Source organism: Ambystoma mexicanum, chromosome 5p (assembly GCF_040938575.1).
Source record: "Ambystoma mexicanum isolate Mex_15411 chromosome 5p, UKY_AmexF1_1, whole genome shotgun sequence".
Taxonomy (NCBI): Eukaryota; Metazoa; Chordata; class Amphibia; order Caudata; family Ambystomatidae; genus Ambystoma; species Ambystoma mexicanum.
The window spans coordinates 836,304,775-836,327,528 of record NC_090930.1 but is presented as its reverse complement, the minus strand read 5'-3'; the positions used below and the strand labels follow the sequence as shown (position 1 = coordinate 836,327,528).

General features: G+C 45.6%; 1 protein-coding gene across 3 annotated transcripts in view; it reads right to left on the bottom strand.

Moving 5' to 3' along the window:
- The window catches only part of CFAP70 (cilia and flagella associated protein 70), a 1,359,754-nt gene that overhangs the window by 442,363 nt on the left and 894,637 nt on the right, over positions 1-22,754 (bottom strand). Inside the window, exon 21 of one of the 3 annotated variants that reach the window (XM_069613256.1) lies at positions 10,927-11,088. The exons of 1 other annotated variant lie outside the window; for it this stretch is intronic. In XM_069613256.1, the coding sequence (XP_069469357.1) occupies positions 10,927-11,088 (162 nt within the window). The remainder of the gene's footprint in view (positions 1-10,926; positions 11,089-22,754) is intronic. One more of the 3 variants, XM_069613257.1, reaches the window with a different exon arrangement.

Sequence of the window (22,754 nt, the reverse complement as noted above, 5' to 3'; positions counted from 1 at the left end):
TGCAAACCCGATAAAGGTCAAAAATTGCCTTAATGACAAAGATTGGATTGACACAGTAGAGAAATGTCATAGCTATCTGTCAATGGGTCACCTTCGCCATGAACACAAGAAATGAGGAACATTGTAGCCTTATATGGTAAGATTTCCCGATAACCTGCATAGATCAAATTTCCTTAGATTTCATTGGAATATTTTACCTACCAATGAAATCCGCTTGATGACAGGTTTGATTACAGCAGCAGAGTTTGGGTGTAGGTTTTGTAAGACTAACTATATAGAGGAAACCTCTCGACATCGGATTCTGCACTGTCCAGCAATCAACGGTATGAGGATGTGCTATCTAGGAAAACTGCTCCTCTCTAGCTATTGGTGTACTGTGGAATATGTTTGCAGAGATGTTTGTATGGTGAGAATGCTCACGACATGTTAGCTGTAGCTTCCTTTTTTAAATCTATTGAATTGAAATTAAGAAATTATTAACCCCCTGTTATCCTTTATATGTTCAGGAAATATTAACTGCGTCAGTTTATATATTTTTATAAATTGATAGATAGATAAGATGATGAAAACATTTTTTGACAATTATTTAATTCTTGTTTTATATTTTCTGTTTTGTCTTACATTTTCTTTAGTTTTGATTCATGTTTTAAAATATATATGACAATCTTGTTATTAATGTTGATTTTATATTGATGTCATATGTAATGTGATGAAATGTATAAACTTTTCTTTTGTGTTGTAAAGGTTTTATAAACCACAAACAATCAAAAACATATATCATTTTGGTTGTACTGACAGAGTCAATGTGATCCAAAACTCTCATTAGGTTCCAATGCCCTGCACTGTTCTTCCGCTAGTAAGGCTAAATAGATTATCTTCGTCCAAACACACCTGCATCCTCAGATATCAAAAGGGGTGCAGGCTGCACTACAGGTATAGGATTAGTAGCATATCCAGAGGACATGCTCATAATCCCCCTAATGAAACAACCATGATATGTTATGATTTATTCACACAATAAAATCTCTTCCAGCATTAGCGGCAAAGTGTTGGTCAGGCTGGATGCACATAATTAGCTGTGCAAGCACAGTGACATTAAACATGGGATATCATCTATTTGCATTCTCCTCCAAGTAGAAGTAGACAAGTAAGCGAGCAAGGCAATCATCACTGCAAATTATATATAAAGGACTCAACAGTCTAGTGCCTCTATAGAGTACCCATTTCTCTGACCCTATCTGGCCAGTTCTGATTCAGACTAGTAACGAAGTATATGAGATTTTAATTCAACATATCAATGCCTCTCCAAAATTCATGTGGCATAGCATCTGTTACAAATATTCCAATTGGTGGAATCAATGTTTTCCGGCATCCAATGATGTCACTGCTATTGCTTGGGTTGAGTCCGCCATCCCGTGGAGGACATAGAAGAGAGTAATTCAATTCATTGATGTATTTCGTTTAGGAATAAATGCTGGCTGATTGCGAAGAGTCAAACAGGTAACAGGTCTTTGCATCTTGTTGGCTAGCACCTTGCTGAGAATTCTATTATCTACAATCCCGGAGGTCTTTATTAGGTTTGAGCTGGTACTGTAATGCAAGCTTCTCTGATAGAACTCTGTAAAATATTCATTCTATTGGAATAATTACATGTGTCTAGAGGTTCTAGAGCTGGCAAGCTAGAGCTGCTGTTAGAACTTGAGGTACCATGGACGTCATTTAGGGGTCCCAACTACGACCCCCGAGGTCTCCCTTGCTACCCCTAAAAAAATGCATGCAAAAATGTTTTTTAATTTTTATTGTTATTTTCTTTTTTGCATTGAGGCTCATGGGCTGTGGCCAGCAGCATGTGGCTCTTTGTTTCTGTGGTGTCTGGTTTTCTGATAGCTATAGCTGGTATTATAGCTCCGTGGGTTGAGCGCTGGCCTTGGACGTCTGCTTGCATTCACAGTGATTTGTTAGTATGGGCTTATACGCACAGATATTAATGATACATATGCTCATCCATTATTGTATGAAATGTACATCACATTACAGTTATATTGTAACATTTTTTTGTAGTATATTCAGAAACAATGCTGTGTGATGTCACCATGTTTTTTCATAGGGTGAAATGTCGTGTTCCATGGCTTCCTGTGATGCCACTTCGGGGTGGGGTCAAATTACATTACTTCCTGTGATGTCATCAGAGTTCAAGGGTCGTGTGATATCACTTCTGCTACCCCTGGCATTTTGGTGAAATGACGTCCCTTGAGGTAACATGTAATAAGTCCTTTGAAAAAACATTTTTGCAAAAATGTTCACTTCTAAAAAGTCAACCTAGAATAAAATTGAGCACATTGGACAGGTAAAAAGAAAAAAAAAACATTATGGGAAGGCAGAAGAAAGAAGAGTGAAGGCAGGAGGGTATAAGGGGATCACAATATGGAACAAGAGAAAAGTAAAAACACCTGGCAAAAAAATACAAAATCTTATTGAATCAAGCTTATTATAAAAGAGTTTTTTCAGGGCTTCGTTTTCACACGGAACTGAATTTGATGGGCCAGACGTCGGGGAAGTGGTGTTTTTTTAATGCTTGCAATGGAATAGAATCCACCAACTTGTATAAATGGTAGCAAATCACAGAATGAATTTCCCTCCCAAAAATGTTTCCTTAATTTGTTTGAAGTACTGTTTCCCAAATCTGAATATGGTGTTGTTTAACCCTATACGTAGTAATAGAATAAATAATTATATACTGATGTGCTTCACTTGACTATTGCATCTATTGAGATCACCCTTTATGTGGAAAATTACAATGCAGGATTATTATACCTAATGTGATTAGTATATTAGTGTGTTACATTTCCTTAAGAATGCAGTGTGTTGGGTATCCTCAGATAATGGGCCTCATCACGATTTTAGCAGTAAACTGGCAGTAATCTGATGAATTACCACCAAACTCTTACTGTTACCCATCCTACGCAAACTAAATTGGCTTCCTCTTCAGGCCAGGATACTGTTGAAGACTTCACATATCATGTACAATGTAGTTAAGAGTAGCACACCACGTGACCTGCTGTCTAAGCTCCACATATCTGGTGGCACATGCTCCTCGCACACCAAATCGACCAACCGGTTCGAATCCCGACACATCTGCACATAGCGGACCCGCAAACAATCCTTCTCTGGTCACACACCGACCCTCTTGAACTCGCTCCTGGTATTGGCTCGGAATGCCCTCACAATTTTCCAATTTCAGAAATCTCACAAAAAGTGGCTTTTTCAACACTACTTGACCAAGGACTAATCCCAATGGCTGCACAGACCACAACTCACATTACTGTGCTACTGTTAAAAGACGGAAGCCCAAACACTGGTTAGTCATACCATGTGCAGCGCTCTGCTGTTCTCGAGCTAAGTCTGCGATATAAACAATACAAATTAAATTAAAATAAAATGATTTGAAAGGAGTCCAAGATGGCGGCCGGCAGAGGAGGACGTACTCAAGTGTCTCTCCCCGCCGGGTCGCATTATAAAGAACCTCAGAAAAGCATTTTGGGCGAGTCGGAGCCCGTGAATACCGTGTGGAACCACTGCACAGCGTACGGAGAAACAAGGAATGAAACCACAGGCATCCCGCGAGTAGGAAGTAACAGCCTGAGGCGCCCATACGCCCCCCGGGTGAATCAAAAGATGTTACGGCCCAGGGGGACAGAGACACCGAGCCGGAAAGGAGGCCAGCAGACCCCCCATCCACGAAAGTGCACCCCCAGGACCCACTCACCAGACGCAGAAGGCACGGGGAGTCCCAAGGCGGTCGCCAACTCAGGGACCCCACGCGGTGGGCAGGCGCCCAGAGCCTCAGCCGCACAAGCAACAGAGCTGATCACTCATTCAAGCAGGGAGATCAATTCCGCTCCCCGGGACCCGGTCACAGGGCTCCAGCCACAGCACGTAAGAGGCCACCAGGCGGTGACAGCATCCCCCCTGTGGTCCCTCAGCAAGCAAATAGGTATATAGGGGAACGGCCGGAAACATTGAGGCCAACAGTCGAAGGCACAACAAGCATGCACCACCCCACCCAACAAGAACAACATGGCAGGGAGAACGGAGGACAGCGAGGGAACTTTCCATGATCTAGGAGCGTCCAACGGGGCATGGACAATCACACACTGAACATTGTGGAAGCAAGCAGACAGGGAGACCGGCACCGGGGAACAGAACGCAGTGAGCAGCAGCAGCCGATGGAGAAGATCAACAGGGAGACCGCTGTCAGCGAATGAACGCAGTGAGTAACAATAGCCCACGGTGAAGACCTGTCATACGAGCTATAATAATATGCATACACGAGGGGATTTGGATAACGGGAATACCCAAGGCTGCATAAGACTGAGAAGCAAAGCAAGACTCAAGCCAGCCCCAGGTGAAGGGAGGCAACCACAAGGGGGGACACAGACACAGAAACCCACAAAAAGTGGCAACCAGGGGCACACCCCAATTAATATGGGAACAACGTGAAGGACCAGGAGGAAGTGAGAGGACCCCCACCAAGAGGGGCAACGCTAGAAAGGGCGGCACAGCGCAAAATAATACCGCCCCACTGGAAAAGTTGCAGGGAAACCCGGTGCCACGGGGCCTCCTGCAACACAACACCGTAAGAACATGACACCATTAAACCCACACCAGCTGCAAATAGTGGTGAAACCAAGTGAAGCACAAATCAGACAACCCTCGGAACCCCAACACCGGGGAGAAGGGGGCCAAACAGGACTGAAAGCGGCAGACATAGCTCCTACTCAAGATGGACTCCACACTGAGACAACCTCTTGCCAACAGCGAGAGAACATACAGCCCGAATCATAAGCATTGATGTCCAAGTCCAGAACCAAAAATCCAGCGCAGGAGACATAATAGGAGCCTAAAACCGCTCTGGGGTTCGCGAGATCTAACTCAGGCAAATAAAGTACAAACTGCAACTGCAGACCCACACGACCCCCCCAACGAGCCATGGAGGACGGAATGATGTCTAAAACAGCTATGCAGTACTGCTTTAAAGACCTACAAAATCAACTCTTGCTTTCCGTTCAAGCACAGTTCCAAGCACTGAGAGACAACATGAAACCATCACTACAAGAGGTGAAGCAAGATATCGCAAAGCTGGAAGCAAGAACTGACACATTGGAGAAAATAGTCCAACAAATAGAAGAAGACACGCAAAAAACGGACGAAGTACTGAAGCAACTAGTACGCACCTCCGCCGCCCTAGTGCTTCAATATGAGGACTTGGAAAATCGATCAAGGAGATCGAATATCACAATAAAGAATCTGCCAGAGTCAGCGGAAGACAAAAATCTATAGGGTACTATCACCCACCTCTTCACAGAAATCTTAGCAGAGAACCAACAATACAAATAGACAGGCTGCACAGAGTCGGCCCCAAAAGGACGTCAGAACCGGGGACCAGACCAAGAGATGTGTTGGCAGCCATGACCTCTTACACCCAGAAAGAGCAGATCCTGCATAAAGCGAGATACACCACACCAACACTAGTGAAAGGTCCAATTATTTCAAGACTTAGCCCAGTCCACCGTCTTAAAAAGATGAAAAATGGGACCAGTAGTCCAGCACTTGACGGCAAACCAAGTGAAGTACAAATGGACCTTCCCGTTCAGTCTCCTCTTCACCTGGGAAGGTAACCAACATAGGATAACAACATGCGGAGAAAGGGAGCAAATCTTGGGCCTGCAACAAGGTGACACAGATTCTCACGACCATCAGCAAAGAAGAATAAGAGACCCCAACGGGACGCGGGATGGCAAACGGTGTCAAAGAACACTCGAGGAAGGAAGAACAGATAAAATACACTGGAACAGTAAAAAAAAAAGGAACACCAATCAGTAAAACACCACACAAAGACTGGAATGATGAAACATGCAGAAGTGCAACGGCTCGCCTGAAATAACATAACACAGGCCCAAGGTGGAAGAGGAAGGGCTTGTGTGGACGACAGTTGTGTTTAGGACCTTACACGTGTTTAGGACCTTCCGCGATTGGGAAGATTCCTTCCTTCCTAATCATCATTCTGGAAGGAACACAAATCACCCTGGCCTCTGTATATGCCCCCAACACAGGGCAGGAAGGTTTTCTCATTGGAACTCTCAAGGCACTGGAAGAATTTGCGACAGGGGACATCATCCTGGGAGGGACCTCAATATCGCATGGAACCCCAAACTGGACAGGAGCTCCAAGACACGAACAGAAGCGAGCGCCCCATCAAAAGCACTAAAGAAGACATTTGAAACATTGGGCCTCATTACAAATCAGGCGGTCCGGAAATAATGGTGGCGGTAAACCCCGCCACTACTGTTGTTTCCGGACCGCCTGATCCCGACTCCTGCAGGCGGGAGGTGATGTTCCCGCCAGGTTTGACCTGGCGGGTTTAACACCGCCTGCCTGCAGGCGGACGAGGAAACACCGGCAGCATCACGAGATGCTGCCGGTGTTTCCATGATCCCCATTCCCATTGAGTCTCCTAGGATTAACACCATTCTGCCTCCATGATTCCCGGGAAACCGGGGTGGTAATGCCCCGGTAATTTCGGGAATCACGGAGGCGGAATGGTAATACGAGTCCGGCGGTAACCAGGCGGTTTTACCGCCTCAGTTACCGCCGGACTCGTAATGAGGCCCATTGACCCTGCACTGCCTATGGCGAGCGTAGCGGGGAGAAGCAGAAGGCTTCACACACTACTCCCACGGTTTATAGTCAAAGGTCCGAATACAACAGGGTCAAATGCAATACTTTCGAACCAAAAGGATCTAAAAAAAAAAATGTAATGCCCGTTTTTTTATTATTTTCTTGGGGGGTCCCCCCCCGCCAAGCCCTGCTTTTTTCTTGGGAAATACCACTAATCTTTCCTACACGAAACCAAAAAACAAAAAAAAATACATTAAAAAAAGGGCATGCAAATTTTTTTTTTCAATCCTTTTGTTTCGAACATATTGCATTTCGAAACTTTGTAACAACACACAATCTAGAATAGACTATATGTGGACCTCAACGGGTCTGGTAGGGAAGATGGCGGAAATAGAAGTCGGCCTGATTGCACTCTCTGACCATGCACCAATAATAACCACCTTCAACGTCCAGAGCCCAAAAAGAGGAGTGTGGACCTGGAGATTCCCAACTGACATTTTACAAGATGTGGCGATGGTTAAAGCAATACAGGAAAAGATAGATCAGTACTTCACTGAAAACGACACAGGTTCAACCCCCCCAAGGGGTACTCTGGGACGTATTCAAGGCAGTACTTCGGGGGGAGCTGATAGCCTTGAAGGCCAGGTGAGACAAGCAATGCACGCTATGAAAAGAAGCACTAGAAGGAAAACTCGCGTAAACAGGAAGAGAACTCATGAATAACCCATGCAAGAAGGCGAAACTGGCCATGAACCATATCCAAGGCCAACTAGGGCTGCTCCAGAACAGAAAAGCAGAACTGGCCCTTCTAAGGACTAAGCAGTTCTACTATATCAGTGCCAACAAAGCCGACAAGCTGCTAGCGCGACAACTCCGGGACAAAGGCCACAAAACGACCATACTGAAGCTAAAGGACCCACAAGGAAACATCAAGACCACCAATGAAGAAATGGCAGAAATCATGAAGACATACTACCAGACTAAGTATCAATAAGAAAATCCGAAGACAGAAACTCAGAGATCATATCTCGACAACGCACAAATGCCCCAAATATCAGAAGCGAGCAAACAAATGCTGGAGGGGGACATACAAACAGAGGAGGTTGTACAGGAAATCAAGAAACTGACCAAAAACAAGGCGCCAGGCCCAGATGGCTATACAGAATCCTTCTATAAAAAATTCCAAGAAACATTGGCCCGAGGCTGACAGGGCTATTTAACAGCTTCAAAATGCAGGGTACCATCACACCATCAAGGAACAAGGCAAAGCTGGTGCTATTCCCCAAATCAGGGAAGGACCCAACAATGCTGGGGTTATACCGCGCAATCGCCCAAATCAATCTGGATGCCAAGCTCTACACAAAAATACTGGCAGATAGGCTCTTAGGGCTCTTACCAACGCTGGTAATCCAAGACCAGGCAGGATTCATGCCAAAGAGACAAACGGCAGACAATACAAGAAGGGTGTGCCACATCATAGAGACGGCAGAATGCACACGCACCCCATCGATTCTGGTATCACTAGATGCAGAAAAAGCATTTGATAGGGTCGAATGAATGCAACTGTTCAATACAATGGAACGCATGGGCTTCGGACAATCTTACATGCGGATGGTCAAGGCCAACTACAAAACACCCACAGTGAGAATATCACTGAATGGCCTTCTGTCGTCCCAATTCGGACTGACCAGAGGGACGAAACAAGGATGCCCCTCATCACCCATCCCATATGCATTATTTCTGGAACCACTACTGATTAGAATACGGTCACTACAACAAATAAGAGATCTACAGATGGGAGGAGAAGAACACAAAACGATGGCCTTCACGGATGACATGCTACTGGCATTAACGGACCCGGCCCAATCCCTCACAGCCCTGAAGGGGGTGCTGGTTCATTTCGGATTCATATCCGGCCTCAGGATCAAGAGACAAAAATCGGAGATCCTAAACTTAACAGCGGACCCGAGAGAAATAACAGAGTTAGTCCGTACGACCCACATGAAAGGGGCAACGGAGAACATCACATACCTGAATAAAACTGACGTCTATAAAACAACTATACACTGCCAACTATCCGGGCATGCTAACCAAAATAAAAGCCGACCTCACGAAATGGAATCCTCTCAACGTTTCATGGTGCTCATGGTGGGGGAGAATGATAGTCATCAAAATGACGGTTCTACCGAAGCTCCTATACTACTTTCAGATGCTCCCGATAAAACTCCCTAGAGCATTCTTCAGATCATTGAACAAAATGATATCTGCATACATATGGCAACACAAGACGCCAAGAGGGGCAATGACGACGCTGATGGCGCAGAAGAATGAAAGAGGACTAACACTCCCACACTTCAGGAAATACTATGAGGCGGCCCAATTGAGGGTTATAAAAGGAGTGGGTGGCACAGCCCCATCAACACATATGGGCAAAACAAGATGCAGCAGTGGCCAGGACACCCCTGATGGATCTACTTTGGAAGTTCAGACACCTCAACACCAGAATAAGTGAAGTCATGGGGGAGGGACTGGAAGCATGGGACGCAGCGACAAAGACAGGCAACCTCAAAACCTATCCGTCACCTTTCACCCCAATGTTTGGAAACCCAGATTTCCCGCCAGGAATGGAAGCAAAAACATGTGACAGCTGGATACAGGCAGGTTGCACGAAAATATGGGACATGTACAAAGGTCAGTCGGCTGTGACATTTCAAGAATGCATTCAAGAGGTAGGAATAAAACCGACGGAAAAATACCAACACATGCAGCTGGTGTACTGGCTCTCGTCCCTCACAACAAAGAGGCTGCCACGAGACAACTGACCAGGTTCGAAATGTTCATTACAAAGGACGCTGACTCCCACAAACTAATATCGAACCTGTACAAACTCCTGAATGAGCAAGGGGAGGAGGTTCAGTGGAAATATATGAAGAGGTAGGAGAAGACTCTGGGGGAACCAATTTACAGGGACCAATGGAAAGACGTATGGAACACAATCCCCAAGCTGACATGTTCCATACAATTAAGAGAAATGTGGCAAAAAATTCTTCTCCAATGGCACCTCACTCCAGAAAGACTACACATAATATACCCAGTCACAAGCGAGAACTGCCGGCGAGGATGTCAACAACAAGGAAATTGGAAGCAAATATGGTGGGACTGCCAGGCCATAGTGAACTACTGAACGGAAAAAAAAGACACAAGTGGGGAAGATGGTACAGGGGGCAGAAAGTCAGGAAGATAAGATCTGGTTGGCAGGCATGTGGGACCCAATGCAAAAATCCCACTCGAAACAACAACAGAAAGGGATATTGACGCTGATGATAGCGGCTTGGCTATCACTGGCCCAACACTGGAAACAAAAAGATCCGCCAACACAAATAGACTGGCTCCAGAAAGTATGGACTTTTGGTTCGTTGGAATGGATGATGTGCAAGAATCAAGGAGCACCAGAAATAATTAAAACAAACTGGGGAACCATCCTGCAATAGCTACAAAGCGATTGCATGATCCAATGGTGCTCACACAAGATCAGAACACTAGACATTTTGTGACTCTATTTAAATCAAGGAACTAAAGACTATAGCCACTGTGCGGGCGGGGGGGAGTGGTTGAGGGGAATGTTGATCTAAAATGTAAATCCAATAAAAACTTGTTTAAAAAAATAAATGATTCATCAAGATCAAGAAGTTGTTGTTGTGGTAACAAGTATTTTGATATGTTGTGTTTTTGTACAATGTATTTAATGTTTTTACACAGTATTTTCTCCCAAAAAGATAAGACGTCTGTAGTCACAGCAAAGCTGGAGGGAACAGACACAGTAGGACAATTGTATGGCAATTCAATGCTGCAGAAATGTTGATTTCTAAATTATTTTATGTATGCAATCTATCACCGCTCATATATACCTGAGTTGATGTCAATACAAGGGTAATGGATAGGGTACAAGTTACAGTATAACATAAATGGTTGTGAAACATATAAAAACAAAAGCTTACCAGTAATGTTTGATTCTCAAGAGTCTCTATAGGTGTCTCAGTGCTAACAGATCAGTTAAAACATCCAATATCAAGTGCAGAAAACCATACTAGGATCTTTCTTGCATTAAGAAAAAATACCAAACTTCTAGCACCTTCAATGTATAAATGGAACAGATAAAAACATCTTCAGACAATAAACTAGTTCAAAGAAATATGTAGTTTGTAACAGAGCAAACTTTGCCCAACGCCACAAATAAAAGTGACAAACCTTTGTGAAGAGTAACCTTGCTCTTGCAGGATGATGGAGACTTACAGAGAGAAGCTGGGGTTGGCTCTCCCACCTGACGGCTGGTCAGGGAGCCATCTGTAAGAGCTGCAAGCAGAGTCTTGGGAGAAGCTTCCAGGGCCCCATCAGACAATTTGTCAGCATCTTCGAAAATAGCACCAATACATATAAAATGGAAACAAAACCACACAGGAAGGAACAACATTAGAAGTTGATAAGTAATGGGAAACAGTGTTTGATGATCTGGGATGATGGGAAAACTGAAAGCTGTACCATGCTACAGATAGCAGCAAACGCAGGAGTAAGCCACCTATAATGTTTGTAACATGAGTTTGCCCCTTAACCACTAATTCTACCAGCAGGTTTTATGTGGGCTTTACTTAAAGCAGGACCACTAAGAAGACCACTAAGAAGATTTTTTAAAGTAACAACAATGAACTGCCCAATTAGCCTACAAACATGAAACCAGATATTTGCTATCTAAAATGTAGCTTCAAAATAAGTTTCAAATTATATTTTCGTGCCCAAACATCCTCTTTATTATATATTAGATTAGAAAAATGCAGTCAATATGTTGGTTAAGTTGCATTTCCTAAAAGTTAAGCTTCTTTTGGCAAAATGTGCTTATTTGAGAATAGTATCTACAATGCTGAGTATAGGATGGCAAATGTCGGATATTGAAATGGCAGGGTAAGATTTGATTAAAAGAACAAACTACTTACCTGTCAGTGACGCTCTTTACGATGGACACTTTGGTAGGTCAGAGATAGGAGCGGGACAACTGGACAATTTTAAATATGTGATTCTTTTACACTTAGACAATCTTCCACTGACCCTCTTTCTATGGTAGAGGTTCCTTATTCTACAATAAACAGTGCTTGTCAGGATGTCATACAAACATAACTAGTCCTCTGTCCAAACCCATCCTTATCTAACTGGACCTACCACTAAATAACAGAAAGACAAACTTGGCCTAGAGAAGTGGTTCTCCTTCCCCCTTTTGTGACTTCTGCTGGCTGGTGCATGACCCCTCTTCAAAAGCTTCTCTTGAAAAAGTATCTCTCTTGAACGGTCAGGTTCTTGTCTTTGGATATAGTTCAAACAAAAATAGATGGTTCTGGAAGTTTCCCACAAAATCCAAAAGAAAAGAATGTTCCTCTTAGCCCACTAGGCTTTAGCCTTCTTGCACAGTTCCAACAAATCAGCAATATATGTGGATATGACAAGGGCACAAAGAATGAACTCCTGGGTTCTTCCAGAAAAAGCTGATCAAATCTGGCAGTTCGGCTCTCACTTGACAAACCTGCTTTTGTAACTCTTTCAACTTTTATTCGTCTATTCTTTGGCCACACTGCGAGGGTAATTGGATATCAGAAAGTCTATACTTTTTGGTGGCCCTACTGCGACTGAGTAAGTCAGCTTCGTATGCCTCTTTACAGTTCTACACCCACAGTGAGTGGGTGCAGGTTGTAACCTGGACTACGCTCCTAACTCTTTGGTTAAAGTTTTCTTCTTGAGGAATGTACTTTTCAGCTACAACCCTTGTGGTTGTTCCTGCTCCTTTTAAGCGTTCAGTGACCCTTCTAGGGCATATGCTTTGGGTCCAGCCCTTTGCAGTATTTGGCTTTGATCTAGAGAAAAGTGTCTTTTATATACAACCCTCTTAGTTGTTCCTGTTTCTCTCAGGTTTTTGGGTCACTCCTCCAGGGCCTACTCTTTGGTCTCTAAGAGCCTTGAGGAATGTATCCTTCATGGAAACCCAGTGATTGTTTCCCCTTCCTTTAAGTTTTTGGTTACCCCTCTTAGTATATATGTTCTGGGTCGGGATGGTTTCTTTACTCTTGGTTTCCAAAATCCCTTTCCTAGGGCTTATATTTTATTCCCCTTTCTTGGAGTCTTTCTTTCAGTTTCAGTGTGCTTTTAGTCCCACAGGCCTTTTTTTATTTGTTCTGCTTGTTTAGCATTTGGTTTCTCTTTTGGCATCTCTCAGAGCTTACCCACCCTCCTCCCTCTCCTCACTGTGGCCTGCACACCTGTGTTCTTACGGAGTCCGTCGTCTGGAGAGGCAGTCGCTCCTTGTGGGTGGTAACTGTCCTTTTTGGTTTTCTGCTTATTTGTTTGAGTACCGTGGTTTGCCCTTGTTGCTCTGCCGTTTCAGTCGCTGCACAGTCTCTCTCTCCTGAGACCTCGGGGATGTGAATCTCCAGCATTCCTGGAATCAGCAGAGTTGTGCGGGTTCTCCGGCTACCAAATACACATTATGGTCCTGGCTCCAGGCAGCAGCAGTTCTTACTCTGCGCAGTCTCTCTCCTGCTGGCCCCTTTCCGGTGATCATCCTCTTCCACAGCGACTCTGCTCCCCTTCCAGGTGAGAGGCTTGGTGAGAGGCTTGTTCCTTTTATGCACCACCTGGGAACAAGAGGCAAAGTTCCAATGGTCAACTTCATGGAGGGGTCAGCAGCCACACTCAGCATTTTTTAAGGGCCCACTTCTTTAATAATGAGATTGACCTGAATATATGCAACAATCCTGATGGACATGGGGTTTAAGGGAGATGGTATACATTGCTTCACATGGGAGTCCTTGTCCACTTGGGGGGTCACCCCCAGTGAGATCCTGTTTACCCAAACCCCTAGGGAGGGTTTTGCATAGCGGGCACACCTCCCTTGTCTCAAAAGGGGTGACTCCACCTTGGGGAGAAGGGACGATTCCCTGGATTTGTCGCAATACATATATCCCTTCCACAGTTACTCATCTCTGAAGTGCATCATGCTGCAGTCAACTCCAAAATTATTTTTTTCTTAGCCAATCGGTGGTGTCAGGTGGAGTCGAGGTCAGGTCTGTCACAAGCACCTGCATGCAACCAAAATGACATTAGGTCCATAATTATTTCGAGCCACCAATGCAATTTCTTCAGTTCCATCATATGACGTGGAAACAGCGAGGAACTTTCAATTAGTCACTTGAGACAAAACAATGAGGGGAAGGGCGATGAGGAATATGTGGGGGAAATATAGATATCCAAGACAGAACATTACCAGCAGGCACGTAATTTGGATTTGAAGTGGATACATTCCTCTCACAGATTCCTCATCCTTGAATGAATCCCAAAACGGCACACTAATCCATAAGGAAGGGAGGTTGATGAGCAGGAATTACAACAGCAATTTTTGCAGCACTGTCCTACCCATCCTAGTCTCTTTGTCCAGTAGGTAAAGCTTAGTGAATGCGTAAAGTGATGACTAAATTGTGGCCTAGCAAATTTCAATCAGTGGGACAACTCTTTATAGAACATTGGAAACATCTTGAAGACATTTAAAGCATGATGGATCACATACAATGGACAAAAAGTAAGTGTGAATCTAATGTGGAAGTAAGATTTGTGGCATCCTTTCCATAAGCTTGTGGCTCACCAGAGGTAGCTCCTGCCTACTGAATGATGCCCAATACCCAGGAGCTCTCCAGCTGTCTATGGACGCAGACGATAGGGAGCTTCTCATGCTCCCAGCTGTGATGTTATTGGTGTCATTCAGCAAGCGTCTCACCCACCACGAGGCAGTCGAGCTTAAGCCACCACCAGCTCCTGTATACTTCTTTCTTTTCTGGAAAAGGTTTCTCTATTGTGGTTCTCGCCAGCCCCTGCGTCGTCTCACCGTTTCGAAAGTCACAGCCTCAGCGGCTTGGCTCTACTCTGCTCCTCCAAGCTGCAATCGCGTTAGGGGGCTTCCCCTGCATATCATACTCTCTCTTCCTCCTTCCTCCACTCGTCTTAAAGAGACATTCTCTTTTCCTTTTTCTGATTGATTCACTTCAGCATAGCCTGCAGCCAAACAGAGAGGTTAAAATCTTCTTCTCAGCAGGCAGTCCCCTATATGCTGATATGTTGGGCAATCTAGGGAGTTCCTAATAGGATTGGGAGTTCTTGTTCCCTAAGGGGGAGTCACTCCCGGTGAGGTCCCCCTTGCCCATACCCCAAGGAAAAGTATGACAGAGTGGGCTCGCCTCCCTAGCATCAAAAGGGATGGCTTCCTCTTGGGGAGAAGGGGCGAATACCATTTATTCGCTACAGCCCCTTTAAAAACTGAAGCATCATAGGGACTGTAAAAAATAAAATACACCGGTGAATGCTTGAAAATAGGGCTGCAAGATAACCCTTAACCAGGCCAACAAGACCAGACTTGGCCACCAAAAGCAAGAACTTCCAAACTGTACTTGGGGAGCCCTGGCACCAAATTACAACCTTGTTACAGTGACAAGCAATGATGGGCTTATTGGATGGGAGCCTCACATCATAGAGCTCCCAATCATTATACCCGAGACTCCCAATAGACAGACATGAAGGTCCAGAATCCTGGCACTTGGGTGATGCATCCTGTGCATGATTGGGACAGTAGCTCTTGCCTAAATGTGAACATGCAAGGAGGGCACAGCAGCATGTCCAGCATGACTAAGGTACCTAGTACCAAGTCCTCCATGCCCAGTCCGGCGAGATGAAGATTGTTGTTCAACTGCGCTTCAATTTCCTCAGCATCAAAGGAGTCAGTAGGAATGGAGGTAATACATATACAATGTCATACTCCTAGGACATCAGTGCAACTTCCAAATATTTTCCCCTGGGGAACTGCTTAAAACAATGATCTTGCACTCCTTGTTCATGCTGGTTGCAAACAGATTGATCTGTGGAAACTGCCACATGCAAATATCTCCTCCACAGTCTCCCTGTTCAGCTCCAACTTGAGTGACACTACCAAGAGCTGACTCAAAGCATCCGCTCATACATCCAAACACCCAGGGACTTAAGATGCGGTCACCCCATTCTCGATTGCCCAAAAATCATAGGGGCATGTCCTCCCTGCACATCTTGAGCAAACCCATACCACCAATCTTTTTGTAGTAGTGCATAGCGATGGTGTTGTCCGTGAGGATTCCTGAAAGTTGAATCCTTCATTGATGGTAACAAAGATCACAGTGTTAGGTGAACTGCCCTGAGTTCCAGTAAGTTGATGTGGCCCGACTTCTTCAGGCCTTCCCACAGACCGTACTCTAAAAGATCCTGCAGATGAGCTTCCAATCCAATAAGGGAAGCCACCATGACCTGGCTGGCCAACGGCCAGGGCTGCTGCAATGGGGCCTGCTGAAGGATGTTGCTCATGGATACCTACCAAAGCCAGTCCTTGGAACCAGAGGGTGGAGGGGGATGTTGGCACAGATAATATCCTTCATGCACCTGCTGAAGGGGACAACTGGATTCTACGGGACCACTGTAGCAATCACATCCGCTGACTTGCTTCCAGGACTATGATGATGCAGGACGCCATGAGTCCTAATATCTTTGTGAAAACTGCAGCCAGACATCCCTGTTTGATATGCCTCAATCCATATCCAGAACTGCCCCTATAAACTGTAAGCGCTTGGAGGGGGCCAGAAATGACTTCTTTAGGTTGAATGTGAAACCTAAATGGTGGAGAAGACTACACATCATCCTGAAGCCCCAGCAGGCTTCCTGTTATCTGGCCTGCAAGTCGTCAAGATAGGGAAAGATATGCACATTCTGCCTGTGCAGAAGAGCCAACGCCACCACCACCACTGCCATAACCTTCATGAATACTCTCAGGGCTGAGGTGAGGCTAAATGGGAGCAATGCAAACTGGTAGTGATTGCGTCCCACCACAAAAGTAACATACATCTGATGCTTGAGGTGGATAGGTGCATGAAAGTACATGTCCTGTAGATCTATCACCATCAACCAATTGTCTAACTCCAAAGCTTGGAGAATATGCACCAGAGTGACCATCTTGAAACTGTCCTTTTGGAGGAGCTTGTTGAGGAGTCTCAGATCTAGGATGGGTCTGAGATATCCATGTATCTTTGGAACAAGAAGTCATGGGTATTCCAGACTTGTTACAGACCCAACCAGGAATAGTAAGGAATGGTTCCGGAGGAAGAACAAGCAAAATAGGAGGATTTTGATAAGGCTTTGACAGAAAGAGGAGGTAGAAACTCTGGTCCAACATTTGGAGGACCTATTTGTCTGATGTGATTTCCTGGAAAAGCATCCTAAAGGTGGCTTGTGAAGTGTGAAGGGAAAACAAAGTGGTTAGGGGGCCGCAGACCCTGAAGGCATCTAAGCTACCGATTTGACCTGCTGCACATCTCTCTGTGATGAAATGACTACTTCCCTGCAGGAGTACAGGGATGAGTACTGTCTAAAACACCTACTAATTTCCACACTATTAATAAACCAATGGTGATCCCAATCATAAAGGTGAAACTGGCACAGCAGAACAGATTTACCTCCTTCGTCTCTTTTGGTAGCGTGAGCCGAGATCAGGCTATGCTCTTCATGTGACGTGTGAGCTGATACAGTTGCAACACAACAACAATGGTACGGTGGTACCAAAATAAAAGAATATCCAACCAAGATTCTATAACAATAGGAACTTTAATAACATTGCACACTAATTAAAAGTGCCAAGGAGCTCCCCCAGAAAAGGAAACGCAGAGAATTCAGACTTTGAGAATAAAGAGGCACTCTGGATGAAGACAGGGTTGTATACAAATAATTTGAGCAGCAAAAGTCAATGTTCAAGTATATGTTTCTATAAGGCAAAGAAGGGAGGCTTAAAAGCAACTAATGTTCTTTAAGATGGATGAGAGGACAGGGTCTCTCCATATACATTTCACTCTTGTCTTTGGGGCTGTACAGCATCGGGCAGGTCTTCCTGTGCTTTTATTGGGCTCAGTTGGCATTAAGGTGTTTCAAATTGGTGTTCCCAGCAGGTCGCAGTGTTGGGATAGGTTGATTCAGCAAAAAACAATCCAAAAATATGGTGTGATCTCTGGAACAATGATCGACTCAATCAGGTGAAGTGCAAGCAAGTGATTGGTCGAGTTGCTATCCCAGGTGGCACACGTAGTTCCAACAGTAAGTTGCAGTGCTTCGGCAGTGATCGGCTCAACACTGCTGGAGCACAGCCAGGGGATAGGATGAGTCAGCCACTCAATGGATCGACAGCAGATCAGAAAGAGGTGAGTTTCAAAAACAGCACTTGTTGCTCATAGCAGCTCCAAAAGTATCTTGAAGAGGTCAAGCTGGTTTGAAAATGATTGAAGCTGCAAAATAGGATTTAGAGCTGCTGCTCCTTGACTTCTGGCTTTCTTTCTGCCTTTCATTCTGCACCTCCGAGCCAGGATTGTAGAGAGCACATGCAGGGTCTTCCATCTTCAATGAGCAGCGTCCTGGGTACCAGTGTCTCAGTTGCAATAGGCCTGGTTTAGCCAACTGATCACACCAAATGTGTCCTTGGGATGAGTAGGGAGTGGAGCTTGCCTCTGCCTCAGAGCCTTCTGTCTTCACCTCTATGATATGAGTAGTAATTTATAAAGCGCTTATACACAAGTGTTTCTAGGCGTGACAAGACAAGGAAGGGTAGACAGAGGGAGGACAAAACGAACAATCTTACTAGGCCTTGTGTGATTCAGATTGTGCAAGCGAGAGGGGGAGGGATGAGGAGAAGTGCTGGGGGTAGGGGAAGGTAGCACAGTGGCAAAAGCATGCTAAGTGCTGCCAGGGTGGTGGATCAAGTAAGTGTAGGGAGACAGGGGACAGTAGGTTTGCAGATACAGTCCCTAAGTGGGTCAGAGGCTAGAAGGCAGTGCAAGGGGCTACTGGTCGTGCAGGAGCCTGGTGCCCGGTAACCAGTTAGCGCAGTAGACAGGAGCATCAGCAGGGGAGAGAGAGAGAGAAAGTGGAAACGAAAAGGAAGGTCTTGAGTTGCTTCCGGAACCTTAGGTGGTCCTGCTCAAATTTGAGACAGAGGCTGTTCCAGGGGGAGGCTCCAGCCGAGGACAGAGATCTACCCCCCACTCTTTGCCTGGCGAGGCATCTGACCCTCAGAGAGTTGGAGGTGGATGAGCGCAGGGTTCGAGAAGGAAGATGCTTAGGAAGAGAGAGTTGGATGTAGTGAGGGCCCCGGCCCCAGAAGGCCTTGTGGACAATGCAGAGGGTCTTGAACTTGCTCCTTGCAGCCACCGGGAGCCAGTGGAGAGATTTCAGGGCTGGAGAGAAACGATCCCTGGGCTTTAGGCCAAGGACAAGTTTTGCAGTCCTGTTCTGGATTAGTTGCAAAGGACGAAGTGTAGAGGCAAGCAGATTTACAAAGAGGCTGTTGCAGTAGTTCAGCCTAGAGAGAACCAGGGCTCTGGATACAGTAAGCTTCTGGTGGAAACTGAGGAAAGGAATAATACCTCCGGGGACGTGCAGCTGGTAGTGTAACTTCTTAGAGATGTCAGAGATGTGAGGAGAGAAGGAGAGGGTGGAGTGGAAGATGACACCAAGGTTCTTCACCTCACAGGAAGGTGCAGGTAGAGGGCCCAAGGTGTGCGGCCAGAGCAATTCCCAATGAGAAGGATCTCAGTCTTACTTGCATTAAGGCAGAGATCGTTGGAGGCACACCATTTCTGAATCGCGGATAGACAGTCAGGTATAAGCGAGAGAGCAGAGGAGGCTGAGTGTCATCTGCATAACACTGGAAATTAGAACAGAAGGTAGAGATGAGGTGGGCCAGAGGTACCAAGTAATCGTTGAAGAGCCAGGGTGAGAGGTTAGAATCCTGGGAACACCACATGTACAGAGAGAGGTGGTAGAGAGAAAGGATGCAAGTTGGACCTCGGAGAGAAAGGAGGTCAACCAGGCTAGGGCCTGACAACTGATGCCCATGTTGTCACAGAGACGATTCATCAGGATGGTGTGGTTGACTGTATCAAAAGCAGAGGATAGATTAAGGAGAATGAGGAAAGAAGGAAGGTCGAGATTAGACATCAAGTCTTCACAGTTGTTCAGGAGAGCAGTTTCCGTGCTTCTGGCTGCTCTAAAGTGGTCATGGAGACAACCAACAGGCAACAAACTCCGGCATAGACTGTATTCCCATGGTTGAATCCTTCTTTTATTGAAGTCCAAGGATGAATCAACTAAGGGCAGGGTTTCCTCCTCTTATAAAGGCAACTTGCTAGAGCTAAACATGCCTGTTGTAAAGGGCTCAATCAAGGCTGCTGCAACAAGTGCCCTTTACCTTCTGATGTAATACCCAGAGTGCGCTGTCTGCAGGAAGCAGGGAGGGGGTAGGAAGTGAGGGAAGCCCTAGCAGAATCCTATATGGTGGGACCCATATTTTGGCATACAGCTCTCTTCTGGGCTATTCTACCTGCCTGCCTACTTCGAAAGGACACCAGTAATTAGCACCCTGGTGTGAAAGTGTCTTTGTTATGTCAGGGCTGTCTTTGTTATGTCAGGAAAGTCTTTGAAGCAGTGGTTACCACTGCCACCCCCTGGTGAGAGTGGGAGAGTGCCTGTGTGCTGGAGGAGGGTACCAGTCTTCCTCTGGCTGAGCAAAAGCAGTAGCTCATGGGTAGGGTCCCTAATGGCTGTTGTGGACACATGCAGACCAGACAGCTAACAAATACCAGCTGTGTCATGCCTGAAGCACTGCTTGCCAAGCTGACACTAATATAACATCTAAATGTTTTAGTGTATAACTATGTGACCTTAGTAGCCACCATGTCATAACCCTAAATGGCTTATAATTACAGTTTAACGTGCCCCAGGCTGACCAATGTACACAATTATTATGTTTGAAAATGAGGTGCAAATGATTAATAAGCAACCTCTGCATGTTGGAAATGTGGGGGGGCCAAGAGTTGAAAGGAACGGAATCGGGAGGAGGCACATGGGGCAGGGGGTACAGTGAGAAGGTAGAGGTCAGCTGAGCGGAGAGAGCGGAAGGGAGAGTAAAATTATAGGAGGGAAGAGAGATACGGGGGGCGAGATCTTGGAGAGAATTGTAGATTTGGAGAAATTTTAGTTGTGAGAGGAAGGGAAGCCAGCCAAGTTGAGAGAGTGAGGTAGAAATAGAATCTGGAAGGCCAAGAAGACATAGGGTATGGATAGAGGAGTGGTAGATGGATTTTAGGGGAGTCAGGTGAGAAGCAGGGAGTCCAAAGAGGAGAGAGGAGCAGTAGAAGAGGCAGGAGAAAATAAGGGAGGAGATTAAGAGTTTTGAAAAGTGGAAGGTGAGAGAGGATCAGATCTTGCAGATGTTGAAGAGGTGGTGCCGACAGGCGTGAGAGGTGAGAGAGATGTGGTTGGAGAAGGAGAGGGAGGAGTCAATGTGGAGGCCAAGATTGTGGGCATGGGTGGAGATTGGGAGATTAGAACGGGGAAAGTGGATGAAAGGAGGGGGGAAGAGTGTTAGGACAGAAGAAAAGCACTTCAGTCTTGTCATTGTCGAGGGAAAGAAAGTGGGATGACATCCAGTTTTTTATGGCCGTAAGGCAGGAAGAGAGAGTGTGATAAAGGTCAGGAGTGAAAGAAGAGAAGGAAAGAGTTGGGTGTCATCAACGTAGAAATGGTGGGAAATACCGAAAGAAGAGATAACAGGGCGAGAAAGGACGTATAAAGAGAGAAAAGAAAGGGTCCAAGTACAGATCCCTGGGGGACGCCATAGTTCAAGGGGAGGTTGATGGAGGTGCGGCCGCCCCAGGAGACAGTAAAGGATCGATTGGAGAAGTAAGAGGAGAGTTAGGAGAGGACAGAGCCTTTGCAGCCAAAGGCGGACAGAGTGGTACGAAGTAAGGGGTGATCTACAGTGTCAAAAGCTGAGGAGAGGTCAAGGAGGGTGAGAATTGAGGATTACTTAGCGCAGCGAGCATTGAGGAGAGAATTAAGTACATAAGTGAGAGCAGTCTCAGTGGAGTGTTTAGGGCGGAAACCAGACTGAGAGGTGGGGAGGAGTGAGTGAAAGGATACAAAAGCTGAGAGCTGAGCAAAGGCTAGACACTCGAGGAGCTTAGAGATGAAGGGGAGACGGGAGATTGGTCTGAAGTTGGAAGCATGAAGAGGGCTAGCAGAAGGTTTCTTCAGGATAGGGATGATGGTGGCATGTCTGAAAGCTGAAGGAAAGGTAGCAGAGAAGAGACAGGTGTTGAAGAAGGTGGTTAGGTGGGGGATGAGGAGAGGGTATATTTTAGGGATGAGGGAGGTGGGGATGGGATCAGAGGGGGCAGCGGTAGGGTGAGTTTTGGACAGGAGACGGGAGACACAGGATGGGGTAATAGGAGAGAAGTTGGATATGTTAGCAGAGATGGAAGAGGAGGGGGGAGGAGGGGAGAAGGAAGAAGAGGAGAGGATGTGTTGGCGTAGAGCGAGAATTTTGGATGAGAAGAAGTTGGCAGTCAGAGGGAAAGAGGGGAGAGTTTGTGGAAGGGTAAGAAGTAGGAGGGGAAAGAAGGCGAGAGGGTGTTATGATGAGGAAGAACATGCAGAGTCCTAGTGATTTAGCCAACTGATACACATCCGTAAACCTCTTTAGGTTTTCATGCACCTTGGTCCCAAATAAAATGGATCTGTTAAATGGCATGTGCAGAAATTTTGTATGGATGTCTTGAGTCAAATTAGTGGTCCTGATCCAGAAATGACATATTTGCACTGCTTCCAAGCTCATCAAATTGGCCACACAATCTGGTAAATTCAGGTACTATTCCAGGATGCTGCAAGCAGTGTTCTTGCCATCCTGTACCAGTTGGGTAAATGATGCCTTAACATCCATTGGGAGGTTGTTTGCCAGTCTCTTCAGCAACATCCCCCCAAGAGATATGCTTTCTGGAACTTGATGTATTGTTCTATTTTTGCTCAAATCATCTATGCTTTTATTGTCCCCAATAAATGTAGATGGTGAATTGAGGGTAGGCAATATTGGTGAGGCTGGGGATCCCCCCATTTCCAATCAAAATACATTTGGAAAAAAGAAATGTGAG